The 10,494-nt window shown below is 43.4% G+C and overlaps 1 protein-coding gene across 2 annotated transcripts in view; it reads right to left on the bottom strand.

Moving 5' to 3' along the window:
* Positions 1-2,205: 2,205 nt before the first annotated feature.
* Positions 2,206-10,494, bottom strand: part of FHDC1 (FH2 domain containing 1) — a 36,661-nt gene continuing 28,372 nt past the window's right edge. For both annotated transcript variants that reach the window (XM_059844393.1, XM_059844392.1), the window contains exons 11-12: positions 9,372-9,536; positions 2,206-6,246 (exon numbers count right to left, since the gene is read on the bottom strand). In XM_059844393.1, the coding sequence (XP_059700376.1) occupies positions 4,204-6,246; positions 9,372-9,536 (2,208 nt within the window). In that variant the 3' untranslated portion in view covers positions 2,206-4,203. The remainder of the gene's footprint in view (positions 6,247-9,371; positions 9,537-10,494) is intronic.

The following is a 10,494-nucleotide window of genomic DNA, read 5'->3' as shown; positions in this document are numbered from 1 at the left end:
CCCTGAATAACAGGACTAAACTCAACCTGCTCGTATCTCCAGTGCATCCATGCTGAAAGTCAGGACATCAGCAGCTGCAGATTGAGAATTTTTGTTTTCTTTTTTTTAAATCAGAGCTAGTTGCCAGCTGAGGCAATGAATGCCTATCCTGCAACCTCAGCCTTCAGGCTGAAAAGGCATGGAAACCAATTATATGGCAAGGAACAACTACTGGCTTGAAACAATTTTCTCTGAGTGGAAGTATTTGATGCTGATGGTGCCAATCACACACCTTGCAGCAAGTACCTTCACATGTCCTTCGCCCCAGCATCACTTTCTTTTAAGCTTGCACAGATACTTCTTCAGCTGCCAGCTTTAACAGCAGACAAGATTTCCAGAATGCATCTTTCAACCAGGGGAACACAACAGAGTTTTTAATATCAGCTTGCAAGTAATAAAAAAGTAACGTATTTTTGGCTATTGAGATAGTGACGTGGCTAGAACAAACTCCTTTGTTTCCAGCAGCTGTTAACAATACCTGTAGGGAGCTGTTCCCAAGGTAGTTATCTCTGGCACTAGCAGCAGGAGGATGTAAACAGCATGTATCAAGTTAATGGAAAACATTGTGCAGCCAAATCTGAAAGGAGCAGTGTTTAGCTGGGCCTCTCTCACAGGGATTACGTTCTCACATGCAGCAGCAGGCAGGCCTTGCCGGGGCTGGGCAGCCAGGGCTCTGGGCTGGCCGAGCTGGAGGCGCTGAGCTGGGAGGATGTGCAGTGACAGCCCCGGGCTGGGAGCTCGGGGTCAGCACCCAGGGAACATCTCCAGCACGGAGCTGCCTTGGGAAGGGTTAGGCAGCAGCCAGTGTGGGGCTGTCTGCACCCATCCACACAGACGGACCCTAAGATTAGAAAGATACTGACGGGTTATTTAGAATGACATAGTCCAGGCTTGTACACTGTGGGAGGTGTGATGGGAACCCTTTCTGTCTTTCTTGATAATTTAATGAGCTGTTGTAATGAGGGATCCACCGAGCCCCTCATTTGTATGCAGTTCCCACATGAGATGTGAATATTAAATTCCTCCAAGTATGAATCAGCACCTCTTACTCCCACAGCTTCCCTCTATCTCTCAATCTTCACCAGCGCCACAGCTCCAGATTACCCTCATGGTCCTCTGGGCTCCCCCACTTCACTGCCACCTCAGAAGTGACCAGAGGAGATTGATGGACCCAGGTCCCAGTCAGAAGCATCAGCCACTTAGCAGAACCAAGCAGGAGACAAGGTCTCGGTCCTCTCCTGAAAGCCAACTGCAACCAGGCGAGTGCTGTGCCCTGCGAGCCTTTGGGAAAATTGTATGGCATGGGAAATTTAACCTACAGGGCATCGCTGTCTCTGACACCTGGTAGTTTAAATAATGAATTGGTAATTATAAACCCTTTTGACACAAAAATGAAGTTTAAAAAAACAAACTTTTGAGACACACCTTTTGATGGGGAAAGGCTTTCCCATGTAGATTCCACCAGCAGCAGTCACTCAGCACTGGTAGACAGCAGGTGCTTGCCACTCCAAACGGGGAGAGACACTCACCAAACTAGAAAAGTCAGGGGCTAAACAAGTTTGCAAAAAGCAGCAATTCCAGTCCAGAAATGATTTCCATAGCAGAGAAGAGGAAGTGTTCCCTGAGGACAAGGAGGCTGGCTGGATTTCGCTTTTTTTCTGCTGAATAGATGTTCTTTCATATGCAATAAAGAAGGAAAAATAATGGGAGAATGGGACAAAACTGAAAAATTCACAATTGCAGTGCAAAAGTCACCACATGCTCCTGCAAAACAGGCTGTTCTGTATTTCCACAGTCCTGGGAGTTGTAGACCAGAATTTCTCAATAAAGTGTGCTAAGCTCAAAGGCATGAAGATAGCGACAGATCCAGACTTGTCAGTGACATGAACATTTGTCTTGGCCACAACATACAGTGTGTACACGAAGTGCTGCATCTACCATCTAATGCCTTCTATGTTGTACCCAAACCTGTGCAGGAAGTCCCAGCCCAGAAATGTTCAGAAACTGCAGTTCAACTGCTTGTCTCAATACAAAAACCAAGGATTTCAAACACCATGATTTCTGCTGTAGAGTCCTTCCCACAGTCACCCACCCAGACTCAGTTGTTTGAGATCTCCAGGACCAAAGCCAAGAGTGAAATAGGAAGGAGAAAGTACAAACCTCATACCCAGTAAATGGGAACTTTATTAAACTAGCGAGTTACTCCGAAATGTATAAATGTTCCATTAAATACAGTTGGGTTTCTTTTACACAGAAAAGAAATTATAGAAATTTATTTACATGTTCCAAACACATTTAAATTATTTTTCAGGCTTGCTACCAATAAAATTTGTTGCTTTCTTTAAAAAAAAAAAGGAAAAATGTCAATCATCTGCTCTTGCAGATGTGCATACATCCACACAGATACAAGTAAGAAGGGAGATGCTTTTGTATCTAACCCACAATGGAGGCAGTATCCAAAAAGCTTATCCAAAAAGCAAAATATTTTCCCTTGCAGAAAAGTGGGCTCTATAAATTCTTCCCGTGGGACAGACTCAAACAAGAGGCCCTGTGCAATACTTTATGGTGTTTGGGTATGATGTCTGCATCAAGATTGGCTGGTATGTGGGAGGAGCCAAAGGCCCCTTGCCAGATTCAAACCTCAGAGTTAGCTGTCCCTGATACCAGCCCGTGAGAAGCATGTGACCTCATTCTCAATGAATTACACTCTCCCAGCACGGAGGGATAGAGCAGACAAACAGATCTAGCACTAGTATGTCAATGCCACTTGTCCAAAGAGATTTCCCTTTTGTTTTTATTTTATTCTTAAATGAGGCTTCATTTGTAAGTGAATAAAAGGCAATTCTTTAAATAAAATGCTCAGGAGAACAGCACTTTCCCCACCTAAATACATTTCTCTTGGGAAGATGCACAGCATGCTGAATGAGTTTTCCCTCATTCTCCGTATCTTAGTCTGACAGAAGTTAAAATTTGTATCTGCAGGTAAAAAGGGATGGTTTTAATTTGCAAAAAGCTTATCAAATGCTAGTTGAATTCCTTTAGAGTCTTTAAACATTAAAAACCACATTTGAAGCAACCAAAGAACTCTACAAAAACATTGTCATGCGTAAGCTCTGTGTTTCATGCTAAATATTCTTGTTGACAAGGAGAAGGAGTGGAGGAGGAGGAGGAGGCAGGGAAACTAATGGCTCAATCAGAGCCATTGCAACATTCAAGTAGTTTGGTAGTATACAAACCAGTGGAAACATGGAATGGTAAGAAAGTGCTCGGCACTACATTGCAGCCTTCAAGAGCTGAACTGCAAACATCCTGATATGTATCATAAATATATGGCACTTCTGTATGACCAAAAGCTGGCAAGTTTGCTTGAGATCAAAACAAGTCAGGAGTAGTCGTCATGCCAATGGCCCTTCCAACAGGCACAGCCTCCAGCTGTGCTATCCAATGCAGCACCAGCCATATCCACTTGTGCATGCAAGACAATGCATTCTTGGAGAACAAGCCTCCTGCCCAGCAGAAAGCCTTCCCCAGACACACATACACATTCATAAAACATGCTATAAATTCTTCAGGGAGGTTAAAGACAGCCATAAACAGCAAACGTCTTGTTTTACAGTTTTTTGGCCAGCAGTTCCCAGTCTGTCCAATTGCCAGCAATGGACTTTGCAACAGGCAAAAAGAGCTCCCGAATCCAAGAAACTGAAAGCAATGGAAAGCACAATCACCTAAGTTCATTTCAGTACTGTTCCACAGGATTCATTTTGACATCAAATAAGAAACCAACAAGCACAAGGGCTTGAGTCCTAGGAAGAAACTTATATACACAAAAAAACTGGCCTTAATCCACGTTTTCTGTCACAAAGTGTTTCATCTCGTAGTTAAAAATTCTTAAAACTTTTTGGCTTTTGGTAACTTTTTTTATCACAAATGCGAAGATTTGCTGTTCTGCTCACATTCCATCACAGTAGCTTTAAATACATTCAAATTCATAAAAAAGGATTTAGACCAGAACACAGCTACTTGCCCTTTTCCAATAGTGTGCCGTTCTTCAATAAGCACATGATGCCATGTATTGGCAAGGTTAGTGTTTTAAGGAATTTCACTACACAGACATCCAGTGCTTGGACAAGAGTTCACATTCCAAAGTTAAAAAACCCCTCTCCCTTATTTCAATAATGGCTTCAGGATTTTACCAATTGTGGTTCTGTTTGCATCCTTCAGTTTAAGAGATGCCTTTTCCACTGTTCCCTGTTCCTTTGGTGCAGGCTCTGCTTTCGTGCTGACAGCTTCTCCCTGCAGAATGCTTCTTCCAACCACTCTGGCACTATTTGCTCTCTTTAAAGTACTCACACTGTTCTCCTTTGGATTTGGATCATCAGAGGTCGCTGCTGGCTTCACTTTAGGCAGCCTTTGGGACACAGACCTTGTGATGGGTGGAGGTCTGGATGAGCTGGATAGATCCACTTTTGCACGCTTTGAAGAAGAGGCCACTGTATTCCTTGCAAAGTTTGGGACAGCAGGTGGTGCTTTGGGAATACTGACTGTGGCAACCTTGGTGTCATCTGCAGGGGTCTGGGGTTTCACACTGGAGCGACACATCTTTGTTTCATCTGTCTTTGATTTGACATTACTCCTAATGGGTTTAGAGACTGGCTTCTTGAGAGCGACTCTGTCCCTCTCGAAATGAGCACTGCTTGAGGTGACAGTGCCCCTTCGTAACTTTGGCTCTTCTAGTGACATGCTGTGCCTGTAGGGACTTCTTGGCAGCGTGTCTGTTGTGCCTCGGACAGAGCTGCGATGAGACAGCCGACTCTCCACTGTACTGCTTTCACGAAGGGCTGGCTTGGCTTCTGGCTTTTTCACACTGCTGGGTGCCCTGCTTGACCGAGAAATAGGCACCACTTTCCTCATACTTTCATTCTCAGAGGCATTCAAAGTTCTGACAGGTCTGGAAGGAGCTGTGTGGCTAGGGCGAGTGCCACTGGATTTTGTGGAGCTTGGAGATCGATCTTTTAGAGAGTTTGTCTTTGGTCCTACTAGATCTTTATTTTTTATGGGTTTTTCTTTAGGAAGGGTGTGCTTGCTATCAGTATCATCCTTATTGGCAGAAGTGTGAAGAGACAGGTCCTTGTCAGAGGTGGAATTCAAGTTTGAGAAGAAAGATCTAGCCTTGTGTTGAGCATCATTGCCAGAAGAGCACGCTTTGCCAGCCTCACTTCTTATTTCGTTGCCTGCCAATTTAAAATCGTTTCCCTCTTCAGAGTCCAATGTCAAAGAACAATCAGTCGTGGTATCTGACATGTAGCACACTGGCCCATCTTCCCTACTTCCTGAAACACTTGTATCCACAGACATAGGGCTGCTGCTGCTGGGCTCTAAAGCTTCATTCTTGCAACCCACTGCCTTGGCTTGATGGTCACGGGCCTCTCTGGAACTCCTGCAAGCTGGAGGCAGCTCATCATCGGCAGTGCTCAGGGAATGGAAGCTCAGATCATCCAGAGTCTCCAGGTCTGTCCCGCCAGCATCCTCTAAATATATTAAAGGTGCATCTTCTGCAGGCTTTGCTCCTTGAATATCAAACTTACGTAACCCTTTAACAAGTTCACGCTCCTCAATTGCAAGGGCCAGAGCATTTATATCTGTGGACTCCTCACAGGACACGTTGGAAGTGTGCAAGTTGTAGTCGGTGCTCCTCTGTGAGTAATGGGCACCAGGACCACCTGAGCCGCTGAGGTGACTGGGCTGAGCTGGAGGCACCTGCACGGGGCCACCACTTCTCACTTCCATTTCAGACTGTTGGTGTAAGTGCAAGGTATTTAAGTTGAGATCTCTTGTTTCTTTGGATTCCGTCCAGGCTACGTTAGGTTTTGCTTGTCGGGTGTTTGCACGGGGAAGGCTGTTAAACTTGTTTGGATCCTCGTCTTTGGAGATTTCCAGGAAACTCTGCAACTCCCTGTCTGCAGTCATCCCCAAAGAAAGTCGAGAGCGTCTGGAATTTGTGTTTCTGTACAAAGGGCTTTGAGGCCTCTGCTGCAAGAAGGGAAGAAATTCTCCGAGTCCGTTTTTAGCCAACATCTCTACATCATTTTCACTGCTGCTCCGCCCAAAGCTCCCAAGCTCTCCAGCTGCCCAGGATCGGCGCTTCTCCTCCAGCTCCTTTCGCCTTTGCAGACTATGGAGTTCCTGGATCTCTCGTTCCCTATTCTCCTGAAGGAGGAAAATCACAAATACATGTCTCAGAGGACAGTGTCCTATGCATAAGAACAAGACACACTCCTTCCTCTCTCCCTTTATTTCTTCCCATTGAAGTTAGCTCCTACTGCTATCACCCACTCCCAACCTCCAACACATACACACACATCAAATCACCATGGCAACCACAGCCTGCAACCATTAACCCTATGGAGAGCAGCTCCCTGCATAACTAATGGGATGACACATCCATCTGGTAAGTGTACACAAAAAAAATGCACCAGACCTTGCAAAGACCAACAAATTGACCCATCAAACCCAAGCAGATATCTTAGAATTATGGAATATGCTGAGTTGGAAGGGACCACAGGGATCACTGAATTCAACCCCTGGCCCTGGAGAGGACCATCCCCAAGAGTCACACTATGTGCCTGAGAGCATCGTCCAAACACTTGAATTATTCTGTCAGGCTTGGCGCCATGACCTCTTCCCTGGGCAGCCTGTTCCAGTGCCCAACCTCTCTTTGGGGAGCCAAAGAGCTCCAGATGTAAGATGGAGAGCACCAAGTCCTCACTAAGTTTAAAGGTGGAAGTCTTACCAGCTGAGTAAACCTCTATCTAATCTTTACATCCGTATTTTAAGACAAACTTGTCTGACCAGCACACAGCCAACGCATTATTTTCCAACCGACCTTACTAGAACTGCAATTGCTCCTCAGCAAGACCAATTTCTGCACAGTGATACTTTCCTCTACTATTACAGACTGGAAATTTTGTGAAAAGGCATTGCTTAACTGCATATGAAAGCATACAGAAAAGTTAACACAATGCCTCGCAATAGTTAGACATCAACTGACACCACTCAAAGACCATCAATCAAGGTGTCACTTCAATTTTGGATCTCATAATCACTGTCGGTTTCAAAAACTGCCAACTGTAATACAGAGATTGCCCACTGTAGGATGAAAATTTTGGCAGCTCAACTGAGGGATTTTGGTTCAGGAAGCCATAGAAGAGGTAGTTTGAGTTTGAAAGACAACACAGTAAACACCTTTTTACTAAAATAATTAGCAGTGATTTACTGTGAATATCAGCATTTTAACTGTTACCTCTAGGCTTCAGATTTAATCTAACTGCACCTTTGGTTGAACTTTCTGGGTTACCTTCTGAAATGAAGAACTTGGCTTGCTGCAGCCAGCACAGCTGTAGCAAAAGAAAGAGGCTAGTCTTGACAGAGGACTCAAAAATTACATGACTTTCCAGCATGTTGTTAAATCTGGTCTAATCAATGACACACTGTTTAAAAAAATCACACCTTTATTTGTCTAACGCTTTGTGTAGTTTAATCTTCCCATTGTTGTGACAACAGAAGAGCTGCACCACTAGGAAAAGTCACCTGAAAGCTTTCAGTAAACAAAAGCCTAATGCTTTGGGATGAATGGATTAATCTACACCTCTTAAAGCGGATTTGAGACTACATTGGGCTCTGAAAGATAGGATGCATTAGAGACCTAAGAAACCTGAACATCTAAGAAAGGAAAAAGAAAAACTTGCATTTCAGGAAAAATGTTTGGCAGGAAGCTTTCTTTCACAGGTATGGAATTACAGAATGAATTCTTGCCAAATGCTAAAGTTCAACTTCAAATATACCATTGTCAAGAGAAAGGGTTAAAAATAGTTGCAGATACTAATACTATATTCCATATTTCAAAAAGAGTATTTTAACCTCACCCAGAACACGTTTTAGGAGATTTTATTCAGATGAAAAACCTATTTTAAGCACATAGTTAGACATGCCAAAAAATTGCAAAAACTGTTTAAGCATTTGAAACATGTGCACATGGCGGAACAAGCCATCTTTTTAGACTGTTGGACATACTGTCTAAACATCACATTCTTTTGTCACAACTGCCATTTTTATTCTAAATTTTTCTGTAAATGTTGTAGGAACAATGGTCAATCCACAGTTAGCAAGCAAATCTCAAAATTTGCAAGCAAGAGTCTAATTTGCCATTTTTAAGAGTGTAGCTGCTTACTACAAAGAGGGGACCTCAAAAGTCATAGCTATCCATCCACCACTTGCAATATGTGACTATGAATGAAATCCTCTATCCCCAATATTTGAACATATCTGGATGATGTCACCTCTTACTACACTGACTGCAACAGCCATCACCATTTGGTTTTAGACATTTGTGCAATGTTCACCTTCCTGTAACTACGTGCTGCCCTGGGTGGTAAAGGGTAGGAAAACCAATGGTACAACAGGCACATGAGCTGAACCTCCTGTCAGCTCGCTCCAAATCGACTCTGTTCTCTTCTTTCTGAACCAAAGCTTTTATCCAAAGTGCTGCCAAATGCAGACTGCAAAAGGGCACTGATCCGACTAATTAATTCTATTTATAAAGACCTAAGAAATACCTGTAACAATAGACAGACTTTGCTGAACCAAAACTAACCAACACCAATACTGCTCCTCCGTCCTAGTACATTTCCTGAATTATTTAGGACCAATTCCATACTCACCAAATGAATGCTCACACTGGGGATAAGGTATCTTGCTGCCATAGGCCTGTTTCATGTTTTCACCCAAAAAATCCTTTGAAAGGACAAAGTAGAATACACAGCCCTTTACTTGGTGAAGTGCCTCTAGCCATGTAAAGGAAGGCAGTGGAGAACCTGAGCTAGTGGGGATTCAGGCAGGTACATCCAAGGAATGGCATGCAACACCTCAAGGCCTTTCCAATGATCCAACACTACCAGGCCAACACCTGAACAGTGACCCATAGTCAGGAAATCTGTGCAATCTGTCTCACAGCTCAGCTTAGCAGTCACCACCCTCCTCACCAATACAGAAGGGAGGTGCCCACTTACAAGCAGGCCAAGGAACAACCCTGACGTATCATCCCAGTGGTCTTGCCTGCCTGAAACAGAAGATGCAGAGCAGCAGGGCTGCTCACAATGGCCATTCCCACCTGGCTTCTGGCAAGGAATGCTTCCAGGAGTGCAGTTTTCTGTAGCCATTTGAGCAAATAGATCAAATACTCAAGATACAAAATGCTCCTTAAGCAGAAAAACCAACTTAATTCATGTGAGCCATACACATTTCAAAAGTGTGAGAATCTCATTCAGCACTCTTACCTTAACAGATGTGTTGAATCTTATGCAGAAGTCCCTAAATATCTGGAAACATTCATCCAACTTCATCGTTTCTTTGTCTTCACAGAAAAAGTCAATGAGAGCATTTCCCTCCTTTTGCAGTTCTCGTTTCTGGTGTTCAAGCTCCTTTAGATGCCTTACAGCAAACTGTAGCACACACACATGAACCAGACAGAAAAATTAAAGTCACAACAGGTCATGCATATATTAGGAACTTATGAAATTCATGTTCCAAGCTAGAAGCTGTTACAAAGCCCAGGAAATTAAAATTTTGGTGGAGATCTCGTACTAACAAAAGGACACATGCCATTTCAGCAAACTGACTAAAGAAGGTCAGGAAAAATGGATCAATCAAAATGTACATTCTAGTGACTAGGATGGAAACCAGGAAAAAGCTCAAAAGCCCTTGAACAAACTTACTGCCTAAAGTTTTAGATGAGTAAAATCAAAGACTGTTCTAGAACACTGACAGACCTCTTGGAAGCTCCTTAAAAGCTCCTCATTCCTTATTTTCCCATGTCCCCTTCAACCTTCAACTAAGCACGAAGGATTAATTCCTCTTCCCCACTTTTCCAAAAACACACATTAACTGATCATGGATATACACCACAAAATCAATTCCTTCCTAAGGTGACCCTAGACCACAAAAAAAAAAGATCTTCATACTTGAAAGGTAAGGAACCACTGAAAACACATACATTTTAAGACATCCAGAAAATGGTCCCCTAAAGTAGCACATTGAATCATAAGTATAGAGCAATACAGACAGGATGGGAGTAGTTTAGTGGAAGAAGATTCAGGAGGAAGAGAATAAGGCTGTGATTAGACTTTGAGCAGCAGAACTCCTTAAAACACTTTGATCAGGTGCCCTATCTCCTCTATCTGCATCACCAGCTATCCCCTTCTATTCTTGCACAATCCCCCATCTGACACCACCCATAGCTCAAAGTGACCTGAGAAGAAAAAGTTAATTTTTCAGACGAATCTCTTCTCTAACTCATAACCACCTAAATATTTTTCATAATGTAGCACTGGGGTGGGAAAATGCAGCTGGAGGCATTGGTGACCACTTAATCCAAACCTGCTTTCAGGAATTACTTGGAAA

This window comes from Haemorhous mexicanus, chromosome 4 (assembly GCF_027477595.1).
Source record: "Haemorhous mexicanus isolate bHaeMex1 chromosome 4, bHaeMex1.pri, whole genome shotgun sequence".
Classification (NCBI taxonomy): Eukaryota; Metazoa; Chordata; class Aves; order Passeriformes; family Fringillidae; genus Haemorhous; species Haemorhous mexicanus.
The sequence above is the reverse complement of the archived record's forward strand: the minus strand, read 5'-3'. Positions and strand labels throughout refer to the sequence as shown.